This window comes from Eretmochelys imbricata, chromosome 5, assembly GCF_965152235.1.
Source record: "Eretmochelys imbricata isolate rEreImb1 chromosome 5, rEreImb1.hap1, whole genome shotgun sequence".
Taxonomy (NCBI): Eukaryota; Metazoa; Chordata; order Testudines; family Cheloniidae; genus Eretmochelys; species Eretmochelys imbricata.
In genome coordinates, this window is record NC_135576.1 from 55861746 (window position 1) to 55880805 (window position 19060).

Genomic DNA, 19060 nt, shown 5'->3' on the forward strand with positions numbered 1-19060 from the left:
GGATTACCTATGCTGATGGGAGGATCTCTCCTGCCAATGGAGGTAGTGTCTGTGCTGAAGCACTACAGTGACTCTGCTACAGTTGTGCTGCTGCAGCGTTTTAAGTGTAGAAAAGCCCTCATTTGTGTCTATGGAGCTTCTTGGATGAGGTGAAGCGTTCCTCTAAGACTGTATTGAGACTGAATTCTTCAAAGTAAAACTGTAAACTTGAGATTGCACAGGCACTTTTCTCCGAGGATGCATTGAACCTTTTTTGAAGGAAAGGGACAATATATACTTTTTATCTGCTTTCAGGCCTCTTCACCTCAGCAGCTCAGCCACACTGCACCAGGAGCATCGGATTTTGAACTGTCACAGACTAAGTGCTCAGTGGTGAGTTTATGGTGGACATCCTTGACAGAGGCAACAAACAGGTGCAGTATCAAAGGGAAAAAGATTCATGGCAAGTGGAAAAGCATAGACAGGCAACAGAGCACAAGAAGAGACTTCCAACACAGTTTCTGGAGCAGGAATGTTGCCTAAGGGACAAAGATGGAGCACAACAGAAAGACCTGTTTGAGAGACTGCTTACGCTAATGGCCACAGGATTTCAGGCTTCTGCTCCACTGATACCATGTCCTGAGTCCTCTCCATGGTACCATGTCCTGCAGACCAAGAATACATTGGACAATAGCACAGTTGGGTGGCCTGTGCAACTGGGACTGAATGCTAACTGGACAGGGCAAATGTGCCCCCCTGCAGCGGCACCAAGTGTGTGCTAAATGTGCTAGAAAGGGAAAGAGAATAGGGGCCAGCAGACATGCAAAAGTAGAGAATTTGTTCGCTTGCATTGGTTTCTCTGTTTTGCACTGTTCAGTGTTTGTTATGCACTTTATTACTGGTTTTGGTGTTGGTTTATTACTGGAGTTTTGGCATCACAATGGCAGCTGGCTTGCCAAACAATGCTTGAATATTGTTTTTCATAATAAGGGTATGTTCACAAATAAAGGCTTTTATTTTATTTAAAAAGTTTACTACCATCACTGCATTGCATCATATAATGTGTATTTCAAAGAGTAAAGATAAAGAAACGATAAAGCACAACTTGGAAGTTCTAGCCAAACACATTTTCTCAGTGCATGTGTTCAAATCAGTCCATAATGAAAATCCACAATTCATGTCACACAAACCCCCATTCCCCTATTGTTTAAGCAGTCATCTCATCCACAATTACAATGATAGTCTCCAGCCTACCCCATTCATAGTGTACTGTGAGTACTTAATTTACTGTACAAAGTGCTGTACAAATCCATCTGTAAATATACTATTCTTCTTCCATTGGTTCATACAAGTCCATCGTGTGGTGCACAAAGCATCTCTGATTTCTGTTGCCAGGGTGCATCTTGTTCTAGCTGTGAGAGGTGCACTTTCTGGCTGAGTGTACCAGTTCAGTGGTCCCTTACTGTTATAGGTGCATTCGGGGGCAAATGACTCAGCTTTGGATTCACAAAGATTGTGAAGAGCACAGCAAGCCACAATAATGTGGACAGCATTGATGACACTGGAATCCAAACCGTTCAGTAAACAGTGCTAACAGGATTTCAGTTTGCCAAATGCGCTTTTAACTACCATTTTCCACCTCCCGAATGTAATTAAATCTTCTTTTGCCAGGGCCTCTGAGATTAGGATATGGTTTCATAAGACAAGGCAAAAGGGGTTATATGTGCTCCCCTAGAATAATAGTGGGGACAGTTACTCGAGGACAATGTCATTTGGTGGGAATAGTGTCCCAGCTTGTCTGTGAGAGTAGTCTCCTGATAGGTGGAAAACATTGGCGTTGTGAACTTTTCCAGTTCAGTCCATGTTGGTGTCCATAAATCTGCATTTGTGGTCCACAAAGGCCTGCATAACAATGGAGTAGTACCCTTTGTGGTTTATGTATTCATGCTCCATGAAGAGGGCAAACTCTGGGCAGATGAGTGTCATCAATGGCCCTGCCACAGTTTGGAAACCCCATTCTCTTAAACCCAGTAATTACTTTGGGGATATTGTTTATGCACTCCACCTTTAGGTAAATCACATACCTGATTGCCCCAGAAGCCTCCACCACCACTTTACCCACAGTTGACTTTCCAACACCAAACAGGTTAGCAATGGACCTGTAGCAGTGTGAAGTTGCTAGCTTCCAGATGATCGTAGCAACCTGCTTCTGGACCAACACAGCTGCCCTCGTGTGTGTTATGATGCTGGAGGGTCAGATTAAGCTGCCCACAGAGCTCCAGAAATGTAGCTTTCTTCATGAGAACGTTCTGGAGCCCATTGCTGGTCATCCCAGGGCTACATGACGATGTGGTCCCACCAGTTTGTGCTTGTGGCCCTGCTCCAGAAGTGCTAGTCTACATGGGAGAATTAGCAGCTATACTGAGAGTTTGGAGCAGCATCAGCCAGTTCAAGTCTGGCACATCCGTGTTGTCATCATCCTCCAACAGATGCCTTTAGTAGATCTTAAAATGTTGCCAAATATCCCTCCGGTGTCTCATGGATGCTCTGTCTCTTTTTTGAAACAGAAGTAAAAACCCAAACAGGACAAGTTCTTCAAATGGTGACTCCTCTATGTTGCTGGCTCCAGTTGCCAGGAGTATGCAGACCCAAAAGACAGCTCAGAAGCTCAGCTCAGTATTAGCGGGCTATGACAAGTTCCTGTAAAGTGCTGCAGGACGGAAAAGTTTTCCTACAGTTCACCACAAACAAATGTCTAGAGACGTTACAGCTGGGAAGGGTGCAAAGAAGCTTGAGAGAGGCTGGTTTGATTTGGGTCTTTGTAGTGCTGTGTAGATGCCTGAGTGCCGATGTAAGATCCTGGTCCAGAAATTCTAAATCTAGGGTTAATATTCAGTGTGACCATTCAAGCACTAGGTCTGTGAGCTTGAGTCTCGCAAACTCTGGGCATATATTACAGTGTAAACATACTTGTATTGTCCCAAAAGTCCGTAGTTGTATGACACACTTTCAGTATAGTCTTTTGAATTTCCAGGTCTCACATCTGTCACATCTTCCACTGGAGGAGATCCATACAATCCTGGCCTACAATAATATAGAAAATCAATACAGTAAAGCAGGGGTGGCCAACCTGAGGCTCTGGAGCCACATGCGGCTCTTCAGAAGTTAATATGCGGCTCCTTGTAGAGGCACCAACTCCGGGGCTGGAGCTACAGGCACCAATTTTCCAATGGGCCGGGGGTGCTCCCTGCTCAACCCCTGGCTCTGCCACAGGCCCTGCCCCCACCCCACCCCTTCCTGCCCCCTCCCCGAGCCTGCCGTGCTCCCACACCTCCCCTTCCCCCCACAGCCTCCTGCACACCACAAAACAGCTGATCGGGGAGGGAGGGGGGAGGCGCTGATCAGTGGGGCTGCCAGTGGGTCGGAGGTGCTGGGAGTGGGGTGGGGAGGTGAGCTGATAGGGGGCTGCTGACTTATTACTGTAGCTCTTTGGCAATGTACATTGGTAAACTCTGACTCCTTCTCCGGCTCAGGTTGGCCACCCCTACAATAAAGTCTTCCAAGGATATTACATGGAATTGCCATATCTGTCACAGGAAGTGCTAGAGCTTCTCAATGAAATAGTTGTAGGAATTTATTTTAACAGACACTACTTCTGGAGGAATTTCCGTGCCACTGCATAAGTGCAGAATTAATGTCTCCTGCAGGTTCTCTCCCCCTCCCCCTGCGCAGAGTAATTGATTGTGACAGGCAAGCAAAGGGAAGCTGTGAGAGGGGGTCACACTGCAATTACACTTTTTGCCCAGCAGGGGCTGATGTGGCACCAGAAGAGCAGCTGGGTCATAGGCTGGAGCAGCCAGATGTGGAGAGAAAAGGAGCAGGGACTGCCTTCCTCGCAGTGCCCTGCCCATGGGGCCAGGTGAGGAGGCATAGGATATGGGGGTGGGGCCGGATAGAGCTGGGAACATGGGGTTGCTGGGGGAGTCACAGACTGGGGTTCAGAAGGACTCTTGGAGCGGGACAGACTGGGTCACAGGAACTAATGGAGTGACAACAATGGTTGGGGCTGAATGATAGTGGAGTGCAGGAACACATGGGGATGAAACAGAGGCAGATGTGCCTGACTAATGGGAGAGGCTAGGGTTTAGCCAGAGTCCACATGGGGGCGGCTCCCCAACTCCATAACAATCCCTCCTCCCCCCCAAAAAAACAAAAACAAAAAAAACCTGTTTTGTACTTCTCCCATCCACACCCAACAACCCTCCAGGTTCACTCCCAGGCTTCTTCCCAGCAATTACTTCCCTCTCCCTCAGCTCCTCCGTTACCTCTGACTTCTCCAAGCCTTTGCATTGCTTCTGAGTGGTGCAGGAAATATGTTTCTGTATTGTAGTTTAAATGAATTATTACTCAAAGTTCTGAATTAATATACCTAGTAAAGGCTCTATTTATCAAAAAACATTTCCTGAATCTTTTTTGTTGTCTGTATTGTTACAGACATACTTGTTGACAGGAATTTTGAACTAAATTCCTAAAATAATGGAAGTTTGATTACATTGTGTTATTTTGATAAAATGTGCAGAATTTTAAAATACTGTGTGCAGAATTTTTAATTTTTTTGGTGTAGAATTCCCCCAGGAGTAATAGAAAATATTTTTCCTAATCTCACTCTTCAAAATGGCTAAACTATTTTTGCTGAAACTCTAAAATACAATAAAATAAATTTATATATAAAAATCAACCTGAGGCAGACAACCAGCCTGGAAAATTTCAGCCTAAATTGGTAACGTTGGCAAAATTATAAGTAACTGAAAAAGAGTCTTATAATGAAAAGTGTTGGGCATCCTTAAGAATAGGCAGCTACCATTTTCACTGATAGTTACTATATGTAGGAGCTCAAACCTCTGAATAGGGTTTCCAGGTCTCCTGTGTAGGTGTCTGAGATTAAAGGCAGACAACACCAACTATATTCTAAAGCTGCCACACACTCTTGGCTGCTGACCCCAGGCTCTTTCAAGAGTTGTAGAGTCCTTAAATTCCTCTTTAGTGTTCCTCTTTCTTTAACTCTCTACAGCTGCCTCCCTGGGGATTATTACTGCTTGTTAGTCTTCTGCAAAAATAAAGCAGTGAGGGAGAAATGTAGGTTCTTTACCCCCGCAGTGACAAGTTCCTCAAATATGTTGCCTTCTGAATGAGCACTGACTTCTCCTTCCCATCCTTTTGAGTCTTTCATTGAGGATGGTAAGAAGGGTGAAGATTTTTATTAATCTGGTTTGAAATGTTCAGATCCATAGTTTGTATACACATCCCTTCAAATGCTTTAAGTAGTACAATGGCTCTCTGAGTTGATATGTTGTGGATTGGGAGAGCTAATATATTGGAGGAATGCCAGTAAATGGAGAGTGTTCTTCCGTGTTTAAACTACTGGATCATGCTGTCCTAAAGAAATGAAATACGAATTTTAAGTGTCAGAGGGGTAGCTGTGTTAGTCTGTATCCACAAAAACAACAAGGAGTCTGGTGGCACCTTAAAGACTAACAGATTTATTTAGGTATAAGCTTTCGTGGGTAAAAAACCACTTCTTCAGATGCATCTGAAGAAGTGATTTTTTTACCTACACAAATTTTAATAATCTTTTATTCCATATACCCTGGGATAAGAGAGAAAAGTTAGGTTCTATTGATTTTGTTCTTGTTTGCATGTTAGTTTAATCTCTGTTGCTTCATTGTCTTCTATGTTTTGTGTCTATAAGTTGGAATAAGTTTTCATGATTTCTCCTGGAAGGAGACGCTATATCAGGAGTGGGCAAACTATGGCCCACGGGCTGGATCTGGCCCCTCAGGGCTTTGGATCCGGCCCGTGGAATTCCCACCCAATGGTGCTGCAGGCCCCGTGCCGCTCTCAGAAGCGGCCTGCACCATGTCCCTTTGTGCGTTGCCCTTGCCTCCAGGCACCGCCCCCTGCAGCTCCCATTGGCCAGGAACAGGGAACCGGGACGAATGGGAGCTTCGGAGGAGGTACCTGAAGGTGTTGCAAGGGCAGTGCATGGAGATCTGTGCGCCACGCCTGTTCTGTCCCCGGTGCGCGCTGCTGCAACCCCGGAGCTGCTTTAGATAAGTGGCGCCGGGCCAGAGCCCGAACCCCTCCTGCACCCTGCCCCTCAACTCCCTGCCTGCACCTTGCACCCCTCCTGCACCCCAACTCCCTGTTCTGAGCCCCCTGCTGCACCCTGCACCCCCATGCACCTCAACTCCGTGCCCTGAGCCCCTGTCATACCCTGAACCCCTCCTCACCCCAACCCCCTGCCCTGAGCTCCCTCCCGCAATCCTCACTCCTGCCCTGAGCCCCCTCCTGCACTCCACATCCCTCCTGCACCCCAACCCCTTTCCCTGAGCCCCCTCATTCACCCCGGATCCCTCCTCTTCCCCAGTCCCTTGCCCTGAGTCCGTTCCTGCACCCTGCACACCCTCCCGCATCCCAACCCCCTGCCCCGGCCCTGCATAGAATTTCCCCACCCAGATGTGGCTCTCAGCCCAAAAAGTTTGCCCACACCTGTGCTGTATGCTTTGCAAGAATGAAAATATCCAGGAGTAGGCCAGGAAGTAATAGTCACATGACTGACTATTTCAAGTGAGCTGACGTGCTAGAGCAAGTCAATGAATTCGTCAAACAAAGCTAGACTGGAGTGAAATTTACTTTGAGAGTCCATGTTCGCATATAAGTATAGTGCAGAACTTTTAGGAAATCATTTGGTTATACTACGTGATAGCTTGTAATATATATTAGAAACATCAGGTGAGCACAAATGTTTAAAGGGACAGTTTAGGTTCAAAATTCAGCTTTGATTAAAAATAAACGTTTTAAAATTCACAGAACAGTTCATGTTTTTTCAGTGAGACAGCTTTTTATGGGATACAAACACCCTAGGGGGAAGTTTAAATATAAACACTACTGTATTGTTCTAGAGCATGAAAATAACTCAATTTTAATTGTCCAAACTAATAATAGGTCATAAATAGAAAAATAGTTTAAGATGTTGACTGAAAAGAATGTTATTTAAAATATTTTAAATCTAAATTTAGAAAAGAGAGCTAGTAAAAAGTTCTTTAAGTCAGAAATAAAGAAATGACATTCCTTAGATTTGGCATGGAGACTACCTAAGGAGACAATAATTTTCAGATGGGATGCATGTCTCTAAACAAAGGAAGCTGAAAAGCAAGATGTAAACAGAATGTATCAAATAACCTCAGAAAACTTGCCTTTTATCCAAACAAATATCCTATAGAAAGTGGAAATCCCGGTCCTTAAATCCAATTTTAAAAAAGCATAAAATGTCAGGCAATATGTAAGAGAGAAATTAAAAGGACTAAAATGAAATTTGAAAAGCAAATAGCCAAAGACATAAAAATTATTTATCAGAAACAGGAAGTTTGAGAGAATCAGTGGAACACCAAGACTAACGGGAACAAGTAAGCCTCAATAATATTTTAATGCCGGGGGGGGGGGAATCTCACTCTTTCTGAAACAGAGATCATAATTCAGCTGAAACTTGGTATTCTTGAGACCCCTGTTCGTCATGTGAAAGCGAGGCTTCCCCTCTTGGCTCTATTTTTCTTCTAATGGGACTGAAGTTATGGGATGCCCTGAGAAATTGTAGGTATGAAACTGAGAGGAAACACACTGTGTTGTAAACCTCTGACAAGGAGCAATGTCCAGGGTTCCTTGGTATAGAAGTTACAAGAACTAGTGCTGTGATCTCTCCACCATCCTTTGCAGCTTCAACAGAGTCTCCTTTGCTCTGAGGATTGCTGATGGTCCAGTAGACAGCAAGTTGACAACAAGCTTCCTCTGCACCAGGTCTGTTTTGCTAGAGTAGGTAGGTAGAGATGGATCCATTGGGCCTTTTTACTTTCCCTCCACTGTCTCCACTTCCATACACCTCAAACATCTCCATTTCCACCATATCCCGATAAAATCTTTTCTATGCCCCCTGAAGCCCTCATACACTGTACTTGCTGCATTAAAACCCCTATTTTGTTGGTTATGGATATTCCATAAACAGCAATGTTGTGTATAAAGGATTAAGGTTGGTTAAGCTTTACACCCTCAAGGGAAATGCTAGAAAGCAAAGAAATATGAAATATGGGACACTGCTCAACTGTACCCTAATAACCACACATCAAGCTTCCACAGACAGTGACAAACTCCACATGGTCACAAAGAACTTCCTTCTGGTTGAGTGTAGTGCATTTATCTCCCATATAGTACAACACACAAAACCTTAACCACAACCTCATATTTCTTCTGTAAATATATAAAATGGCATATGCTTAACTTGCACATACATCGACTGAATATTTGCTGAAGCTGTATTCAGCTTCTGTGTTAAGTGTAAGGGAGATTAAATGAAGTTAAATTAATAGGGAGAAAATTTAAAACTGATAAATGGAAATATTTTCTCACACAACACATAATTAGCCTGGGGAACTCTGATGCATGTGAGACTAAGAGATTGTCAGAATTTAAAAAATGGATTAATACAATGTGGCTAGCAAGTTACAATAGTAAGTATTTTTTTAAAAGTTGCATAAATCTTCAGGCATAAAAGGGTTTAAGGAACTGTCTAAATAATAGGAATTAGTAAGAAATTTTATCCCTGTGGGCATGTTATTCCATAACTTTCAGTTGCAGGGTTTCTTGCACCTGTCTGCAAAGCATCTGATAATGGCCGCTGTCAGAGACCGGATACTGGCCAGACCATTGTTGTGATTCAGTATGGCAATTCCTATGTTAGTATGTTCTCTTGAATTAAAACATGACATGGAAGGAGTGGAGAATTGCACATCCAACTGTAGTATCATAAACAGACTAGTACATATAGTACTACATGAAATAAATTAATCACAGGAGCAGCAGCATCTCCTCTCCCACTATGAAAGTCAGTGGAAATTGATATAAAACAGAGTAGGATTGAAATGACCTTGTTTTTTACAAGCACAGAAATTAGGTAATAACTACAATCAGATAAGCCTTTTTTCACCTACAGACCTGTTTCTTTTAGAAGTGACTCTTGCAATGGTTATCCATCTGTTTGTCTCAGTAAGATTAGATTTCTGCAGTGTACTCTATGTAGGGCTACATCTTAAATTTATTCAAAAACTGCAGGTGGTGCAGAGTCGGGGGACCAGTTGTTAAACCGTTTCTTTTTATGAGTGTATTAAACCGATATTGTATAATCTGCTTTGGCTGCCTAGTGGTTTTAAAGATGTTGATTTTGGTCTATAAGGTTTTAAATGACTGGGATCTACCTAGCTAAGAGACCTCTCTTTGTGACATACTACCATAGTTGAGGTTAGCAGAGTTCAAGTTAGCAGTGTTCAAGTCTCTCTGGGATGTCTCGCTGGATGTTCTTGGTTAATGCTCCTGGGCCATTGGAATTTGCTTGCTCCAGAACAGTCTGAGCATGTTAATCTGCAGCGTGTGTTGTAAGCCTTTTCTATGTTACCTATGAGTAAATGATGTTGGATTGTGTCAGTGTGGATTCTGGGAATTTTATGGAAATGCTCATTAATTTCTATTATATTTTTATTACACTGTGCTTAGTTGATTTTGGAGAACTGACAGGTTTTTTAGTGTATTTTTGAAAGTTTGTAAAGGGTGCCTAGAGAATCAGATGGTTGGTCTTTAATAGTTTGTAAAAATCCAGATAAATTTATTTTTTGCCTTTTGATGCTCCCTCCACAGAATCTGTATCCATTTTATAGTTCTTATCAGAGGTGTGAATTTTCCTCTTTACTTTTACAAGTGACATGGTTTTGGATTGGTCATCATTTTGAATAGGCAAGACTGAGCTGATTCTTGCCAGTACCTTTTTCAATGGAAAAAAAAAAGTCTATAATAATGAAAATTGCAATCGTCTTTGTTAAAGGTACATCAAGCATTCCCCTAACTATTCATTTGATATGCTTAAAAAAGATTTTGAACATGATACGTAACACCTGTAACTCAATTACCTCTTACTGTTTTACAATACTGACTGGTTTGGAGAAACAATACAATGCACCATGTGCTAGTGTATTTCTTCACCTAAGATGCATGTTGAAAGACAAGAGGAGGTTGATATTTAAAATTTAAGTCTGATTTATGAAAAACTGAATATAATTCTTCTGCATGTCCTTCCTTTCTGAATGGAAGTGCTATCTAGTGTTAAAATTGTACTTTCTCTGGAAAAAGAATACAGCTATTTCCTGAAAAGCATTTTGCTTACTGTAATGATATCTTCAGTGTGTCTGCTTCAGTGTGTATCCTGTTTTCTAAAGATGTGTGCTATCTGCAGCGGTTTCCTGAGGATATTCACTTGAACTGTTTTCTGCCATCACTACTGATATACTATTGCCATGGACTCTGTTGTTATACTATCAGTTTTTAGTTAAATAAAACAGATGTCAGAGCATATTTTCATAGCTATTCAGGAACAACAATTTAATGCAAGAATACATACTAACCTGAAAAATACAAGCTTATGTGTTAGCTGATAGTAACTGAAATACAGAAAAGATATGTTCCTGTAGCTTTGATTGAATTTAACTGCTGGCATAAGAAATGAAATTAAATGCACCATATTTTTTGTTCTGAGGTAAATTGTGATAAAGTATTTATTTGAGTCACTTACACTCACCTGGTAATAAATGTAATAAAATATAGTTATGTGGGAGAGAACAAGTATATCCTGGTCATAGTCAGAGGAATTAATCTAGAATATACCAAAAGTAGTGGTATGCCTACTACGGAGGACAAAATCCTTCCATTTTGTTCAAAACTTGAGATTCTTGAGTATGTTTTATAGAACTGTAAAATAGAAGATTGATGATGCATATTTATAATTCTAAAAAACCTGATCTCTTATGGAGAAGCTTCTGTTATTTTATTTTCTTCTTTATTAGTAGAGCCATTTATTAGAAAAGTTAATTATGTCCGGAGTATTATAATTATGTCCGGGGAATAAACTGGAGTAGATAAACTCTTAATGATTCTGCTCTCTGCCAAATTTAACTAATAAATGAGGAAAGAGAAATAAAACTTTGTACTTGTACAGCACATTTCATTTAAAGATATCAGTGTTTTACAAATATCTATCTCAATAGTTATTTTGAGGTGTAATAAATGGGAATCATGTGCATTCTACAGACTAATAAACCGAGATACAGGAATGAAATAGCTTAGGTAAGTCTTTCATTCACAATTGTCAGTAGAGCCCATGATTCCTAACTGAGTTCTTTAGTGCAGTTTCTGAAAATTGTCCCAAACAGAAATGATATAGAAACAACATTGTTGTTAAAGGATTTCATTTTTTCATAAGTCAGCAAGTCTCTTTTATAAAGGATTGTTAGGGGAAATCTCCTTTTATCATTTAAAACTTCCATTGTAATGTACAGCTCTGCCCCTCACTGCTCATCCAATCTTCTTACTTAGTGTGTTTCCTTCTTTTCCACTGTGACAGCACTGACAACCTATTTGTTCACTTCAGTTACTTTATATAAGGGCTGGGCAAACTTTTTGGCCCGAGGGCCATATCTGGTTATGGAAGTTGTATGGTGGGCCATGAATGCTCACAAAATTGGGGTTAGGTGTGGGAGGGGGTGAGGGCTGTGGCTGGGGGTAAGGGCTCTGGGGTTCGGCTCCGGATGAGGTGTTTGAGGTGCAGGAGGGGGATCAGGGCTGGGGCAGGAGGTAGTGGTGCGGGGGCAGGGTGAGCGCTCTGGCTGGGGGTGCAGGCTCTGGAGTGGGGTCAAGGATGAGAGGTTTAGGCTGTAGGAGGGTGCTCCAGACTGGGACCGAGGGGTTCAGAGGACAGGAGAGGGATCAGGGCTGGGGCAGGGGGTTGGGGCATGGGAGGGGGCCAGGGGTGCAGGCTCCGAGCGGCGCTTACCTCAAGCAGCTCCTGGAAGCAGTGGCATGTCCCCCATCCAGCTCCTACTTGGAAGTGCGTCTAGGAGGCTCTACGCGCTGCCTCATCCGCAGGCATCGCCCCTGCAGCTCCCATTGGCCGTGGTTCCCTCGGTTTGCCCTTATGTGTAGGAACCGGAGGGGGGACATGCTGCTGCTTCTGGGAGCTGTGTGGGGTGGGGTAAGCCCCGAGTCCACTCTCTGATGGGAACTTGAGGGCCAGATTAAAACGTCTTACAGGATGGACACAGCCCATGGGCCATAGTTTGCCCACCCCTGCTTTGTATAGTCATCTTTATGGTTTACAACATCACTTTCTATACTTGTCCACCTACCATCTCTTTTAAGTATGTGCCTTCATGGTGTCTACAAGACATAAGCCAACGAATAATGGATAGGTTGCGAGAGAGTTGGGTATGGTAGATATTAATTAAAATATATCTTCTGTGTACAGGGCTAAAATAAATGACTCAACCAGGTAAAGTAGGATGTTTTCCTGGGTGAGGTTCAACTTCTGTTGAACTTAAATTTCAATTAAAAAAATTACTGAGAAGGCATTTTGCCTGGTGCCTAAGTTTCCTTCCATAGTCTTCCAGTAATTCTCTTGGCCTTCAGGACAATTCAGTTGCTGAGGTGACTTACCCCTCTGGTCAACTTATAAATTCCACTCCTTTTGGCGCATGAAGTTCAAACATAAACATAAGTGTCTTGAGTCTAAGGCTTTGTCTCCACTGGCAACTGAATGACAAAACTTTTCTCTTTTAGAGGTGTTAAAAAAAAACACCACCACCCCCCGAAAGACAAAAGTTTTGCTGACAACAAGCACTGCTGTGAACAGCGCTTTGTCGGCAGGAGCGCTCTTCTGCTTGTTGTGGGTGTAGGTGTCTACGCTGCATGCCTTTTAGCAGCATGGCTGTAGCGACATAGTGTAGCAACGTAGTGTAGACATAGCCTCAGTGTCACCAAGCACAGCCCTTTCTTTAAGGGAGCTGTCTTCTCTTCCTCTTTCTTCATCTCATTTCCAGCCCTTCCTTTTCGGGGTAGCCACCAGTCCTCCTGAGCTCTAATCAGATCTGGCTTCCCGCTATATACTGAACAGGGTGGCATTGTGGAGGGAAACCTTTCCTATCTTTTCCTGTCCCTAGGAACCCTAGTTGGGTTGTCTGCTCCCTGTAACCACAACCTGCTCTGCTTCTCCTCAGTGCTACATCCTATACTACTAGCCTTCCTGGTTGCCTTCCTACTTTTTTATGGAGTATTGTCTCCCAGGGCCCCTTTCACTGAAGTCCTCTTTGCTTTTACACCCTCCACTCCAATCTGGAATTCTTCTCCACTTGGTTCCCCCTTGTTAGTAAACCATACTATGCCTTTCTACCTCCAGGCATGCCAGACTCTTAGTCACCTGATCTTTGTCATGTGACCCTACTTATTTTTTTCTGTCTGGGGAGGTGGGCTAGGTTTGCCATGAGTACATCTGTGCCCCAGTGATTTTACAGCGCCAACTTACCTTGTGACAAGGCCTGAAGTGATTGATTTAATTTAAGTTTTTCTGCCTGCTTGTCACTCACTTTAGGAGTATCAGGAGTTTCACTTCTGGTCTTCCCTGGTTTTGTTGGCAGACCTTTCTGGGTGTGTCATAGAATGTATATTAATTGAAGGAGAAGGAATATTTGGAACAAAAGCTTCCATTTTCCAAAATGATTGCCATTGATATTAAATAGGAATTAACAACAATAGTCTTAAGCACTCTAAAATCCCTTCCCATTTCAGTTGTTCAGTTTTCACCCTTGTGCTGATTAGTTCACTAATTTTTCAGCCATCATAGTCTTCTGGGACACCTACAATTCTAATTAATGTTAAAATATGGCTTTTTTAGAAAGGCATGATTTTTTTTTAAACATAAAGCCCAAAAGGGGCACAATCCCTTTATTTTCTTTGTAGATAACCTTTGTCTGGAAGGAATGAAAAAGTTCATTGACTCACATTTTCAGAAATAGGATACACTGAGGATTACATTCTGTACTGCTCCTCTTAGTGGCAAAACACCAAAATCACGGCCCTAAGGGAGAGGTGTCCTCACTGTTACACAAAGTCTCTGGCTGAGGATAGAATCCTTCCTTGGATTTCAAGCATTACAAAAAAGAGGGACCTGAATCAAAATGTCAGATTCTGGATACCCTTTTTCCCTTTTCTCCCTCTTGCTTTGAATCTTATGTCTCTTTCTAATTTTGAACTAAATTAGAGAGTTTTTAAGAGGGAACTTTCAATGAGGTCTGAGATGGCATGGATTTGGGCAAATCAATTAATTAAACCATTGAAAAGACCGTTCTGAAATACAACAATCCACTTAAACACAGATTGATGCATTAAATCACCATTTTAAAAAGAGCTAAGCTAGTAACCAATGTTAAATTTCAGTAGTGATAAACAGAAATAAAGGCCTTTATAAACAATGATTTTAACTGAAAACTTCCATCAGAGTTGTACATGTCAGAGTTCAGTTGTTTTATGTTTAATGTCAGGTTTCAGAGTAGCAGCCGTGTTAGTCTGTATCCGTAAAAAGAAAAGGAGTACTTGTGACACCTTAGAGACTAACATATATTTGAGCATAAGCTTTTGTAAGGTGCCACAAGTACTCCTTTTCTTTTTATGTTTAATGTGTTATAGTAAAGCTCTTTCAATACCCCCGATGTTCTTCTTGTGATGACACTTTGAAATTGATAGTTTTGTTTTATAGTCAACTGTTTATTTCACACTCTTTTTCAGGTGGTATCATGGAAAACTTGACAGAACAATTGCAGAAGAACGTCTTCGGCAAGCCGGAAAACCTGGTAGTTACCTTATTCGGGAGAGTGATCGGAGGCCAGGGTCATTTGTGCTTTCATTTCTTAGCAAAACAAATGTTGTCAATCATTTTAGGTGAGTACTTTTGTTATATCTAAAAATGTGATAGCTATTGTATATATAGGTATAGAAGTCCTTGTAGCACATACAAACAAACTTAAATGTTTGCATTACAATCAATCTTAACTAGCAGTTCAGGTGGTTCTGAATATATGTACCTGTCATGACTATATTTTGCTGTTCATGTGCTTGCATTCCATTAATTGATTTAAAATAAGTATCCTGCTTTAAAATACTTTTTACATGGATCAACTTTTTCAGCACCTAGAGCAGAACACAGAAGCATCAGGAAATAAATGGAGCTGCAAAATGGAAAAACTTACTATCAAACAATTTACGCCTTGAATTGTAGCAAATAGGCTTATAGGCAGCATTAGGCAGGTGTCAGGGTTCCTTCCACACTCTGAACTCTAGGGTACAGATGTGGGGACCTGCATGAAAGACCCCTTAAGCTTATTTCTACCAGCTTAGGTTAAAACTTCCCCAAGGCACAAAGTCTTTGCCCTTGGATTAAGTAAATGCCACCACCACCAAGTGATTTAACAATCAATCAGGGAAAGGACCACTTGGAGTTCCTATTTCCCCAAAATATCCCCCCAAGCTCTTACACCCCCTTTCCTGGGGAAGCTTGAGAATAAACAAGATGAGCACAGACCAGCCTTGGATTTTTAAGACCCCAAAAAACCCAATCAGATTATTAAAAAACAGAACTTTATTAGAAGAACAAAAAAAGATAAGAGAACAACTCTGTAAGATCAGAATGGAAGATAATTTTACAGGCAGTCAGATTCAAAACATAGAGAATCTCTCTAGGCAAAACCTTAAGTTACAAAAAGACACAAAAACAGGAATACACATTTTCTCCAGCACAACGAATTTCACAAGCCAAAACAAAGAAAACCTAACGCATTTTCTAGGTAGATTACTTATTAACTTTAGAGGAGTTGGAGGGCTTGCATCCTTGTTCTGTTCGCAGCTAAGGTATCACACAGACAGACAAAAGCCTCCCCCCCCCCCTCCAGATTTGAAAGTATCTTGTCCCCTCATTGGTCATTTTGGGTCAGGTGCCAACTAGTTTACCTGAACTTCTTAACCCTTTACAGGTAAAAGGACTTTGCCTCTGGCCAGGAGGGATTTTATGGCACAGTATACAGAACGGTGGTTACCTTTCCCTTTATATTTATGACAGCAGGTCTCTTCTTTGTTAATCAGAGTAACTTAAAATGAATTGTTCTAAATGTGTTCTCTGACAGTCATTGCAGTTAATATTCCATATTATTTAATATTCTTAGTGTACCAATGCAAATTAATATTATCTTTTGTTTTAAGAGAAAAATTGAGAGGGGAAAAAAGTAAGAAATCTGTTGTGTCTCTTGATTTCTGGGTTTGCTGGAAATAGCATTCAATGCATGTTGGAATGGATTGCATTTGATATTAGTAGTCCTTTGACCACTGTCCCAAGTTATGGCTAGGATTACAGTTTTAAGGAGCGTATTTGTTCTGGTTTGTATGAATGAGACTTGCTGTGTGTAAACTTGAATGTTGTTGCCAATAACGTTGTTCAAGCGCCACAAAATAGAACTGCTGATATCTTGGAAGTTGAATCTCTTCAGTCTAACAGCTAATGGGAAAGCAGTTCTGTCTGTCACGCCTGAAGCAGACCACAGATGGATCTAATGGCCTTCAGGAAGGACAGGTTTCAGATGTTCTTCACGTTCATGGAATCTGTTAAGCAGAACAGATGAACAAGCAATCCATGGGATCTTTATTCTATAGTACATCTTTCCCATTCATCACTCCCCTAATCCACTCCCTCGGCCATGGTGAGAAGAGTTCTCCGGAAGATTTCTGTGTATTGAGGACCCTTTATTCTTATAACCTCTGAGTACGTGAGGAAGCTGTGGTTCCCATAATTAATGAATTTGTCTGTTGCCAGTGTGATCAAGCTCTTTGCAGGAGAGGACTTCGAGGCATTTAACTAATTAAATTTAACAAACTTTTGGTCCTGTTGTTGACCAGGAGAACTGAAGCAAGGTCTGTCAGTCAAGACACTCACCATTGGCAGTGCTAAACTCCAGAAATCTGTCTGCCTCAAGAGTGTATTGTGGGGATTTGGAGAACTTTCTCTTCCTGGTGTGTAAAACTGGGATCTTAATTCTACAGTCGTCTGTTCTGGTAATTCCTTCAGGCCAGCATAGTGATGGATTGAGGCCCACCATCATCACAAAGTTCAATCTTTGGCTGTTGTAGCCTTACAGAGACTGGGCAATCCTTCTTTACTTGGATTTTAACATTTTATGTTTGTTGAAAGGTCAACTCTCACAAAAGCCAAAGTCTGATAGACATAGATGTTGTCAAAAGACTTGTTTTGATCCGTTGTTCAAGGAACAGTTTAATAGGTATATAGACGAATATAAAAAAATCTTTAAGCAGGACAGTTTCCCAATAAACCTGTATCTGAAGTGCAAGACCACAGGCAAAGAAAATGGTAGAAGTTAAGGAACAGAAAAGCAGTAACGTCAAGAATCAGTGTGGGATTGTGAGGGGAGGTTTAACCTAAAAACAGAAACAAATTTCTCCAAAGCCAAATTGTTCACTTGATTTCTGGAATGATCATTAGCTTTGAAAAAAAGAATGAGCATGGCAAGTAGTTCTTGGTCTTCAAGTGTTGAAATATTATCTTCTCAGATTCCAATAACTAATTTTGTAAATAGATCTTTAAGGCATTTCCATTCTTTTAGTTTCAGTTTCAACTTGAAAGTAGAAAGTGAAAAATTTAAATAAACTTTTCAGATATTAAATCAATATTGCTTCATATCAGCAGCCCCCTTTTTTTGTTAAATTTAATTACTCATGTTTTTTCTTCATTAACTTAACAGCCCGGTTGCACAATTTGATTGGGCAATAATATTCTTGTATTATAAGTGTTTTTATAAAGTAAGAGCAGAAGAAATATCCTAGACCTTTCTTTTATCTGTGTGCCACAGACATTCTTCAGTGACAGGTTTCAGAGTAACAGCCGTGTTAGTCTGTATTCGCAAAAAGAAAAGGAGGACTTGTGGCACCTTAGAGACTAACCAATTTATTTGAGCATGAGCTTTCGTGAGCTACAGCTCACTTCATCAGATGCATACCGTGGAAACTGCAGCAGACTTTATATATACACAGAGAATATGAAACAATACCTCCTCCCACCCCACTGTCCTGCTGGTAATAGCTTATCTAAAGCGAGTATCAGGTTAGGCCATTTCCAGCACAAATCCAGGTTTTCTCACCCTCCACCCCCCCACACAAATTCACTCTCCTGCTGGTGATAGCCCATCCAAAGTGACAACTCTTTACACAATGTGCATGATAATCAAGTTAGGCCATTTCCTGCACAAATCCAGGTTCTCTCACTCCCTCACCCCCCTCCAAAAACCCACCCCCATACACACACAGACTCACTCTCCTGCAGTAAACTTTCTCCCCATTTATTTGTGTGTCCCCAATTGGTGTCAACTGGAATCTTCCTCTAGTTACACTAAACTTCTAAAATAGGAGCAGGTGTAGCCCCAAAAAGTCAGTTACTTTTTTATAAAAAAACTTTGGATCCTGTTACTTTCCAGTTACACACTGGATGTTACCATAACTTACCCTTTCTTGTTAGGGCGTTGTAACTAGAGGAGTTGTTCAGTCATCATGTTGATAACTTAAAAAAAAAAGATTTGATCAGTCTGATTTTACAACCACATTATCATACAAATAGTACTGACTAAGAATAATCAATATGTTTTTTCAGTGCTAATATCCGACTTTTGTATAGCTGGAAACTTCAGCTGTCATTGATACCAGCAATTATGCAATCAGTCAATTTTTTGGGATGTCTGATTTTATCGATATTGTGCTTGCTTGGCTTTGATTAAATCTTTCTGTGTGCATTTGACCATTTAAAATTAAGTATAGGGGAAATGTTTTAAAATATCATTGTTTTATTTAAACCCACAGATACAGGAAATTCAGAGTTCAGGTTGTCACTCTTAACTTTCCCTAGCATAGCAATCTAAGTGTGCATGGTACTTAAAAATAGGACACGAATTTAAATAGATAAATACAGCACAGGAAAAGAAAGCTTTTGCCTTCACTCTTAATCTGTCACGTTATTTAGAGGATTAAGTTAAAACTTTGGCATAGCACATTTTTAATTACATTAACATTTAGGTAATATGAGTTATTTATTGTGCTTATTGTTTTA

At 41.2% G+C, this 19060-nt stretch overlaps 1 protein-coding gene across 4 annotated transcripts in view; it reads left to right on the forward strand.

Annotated features, from left to right (window-relative positions):
- RASA1 (RAS p21 protein activator 1) overlaps positions 1–19060 on the forward strand; it is a 119665-nt gene that overhangs the window by 17823 nt on the left and 82782 nt on the right. For 3 of the 4 annotated variants that reach the window (XM_077817161.1, XM_077817164.1, XM_077817163.1), the window contains 2 exons: positions 295–372; positions 14689–14841. In XM_077817161.1, the coding sequence (XP_077673287.1) occupies positions 295–372; positions 14689–14841 (231 nt within the window). The remainder of the gene's footprint in view (positions 1–294; positions 373–14688; positions 14842–19060) is intronic. The other variant, XM_077817162.1, reaches the window with a different exon arrangement.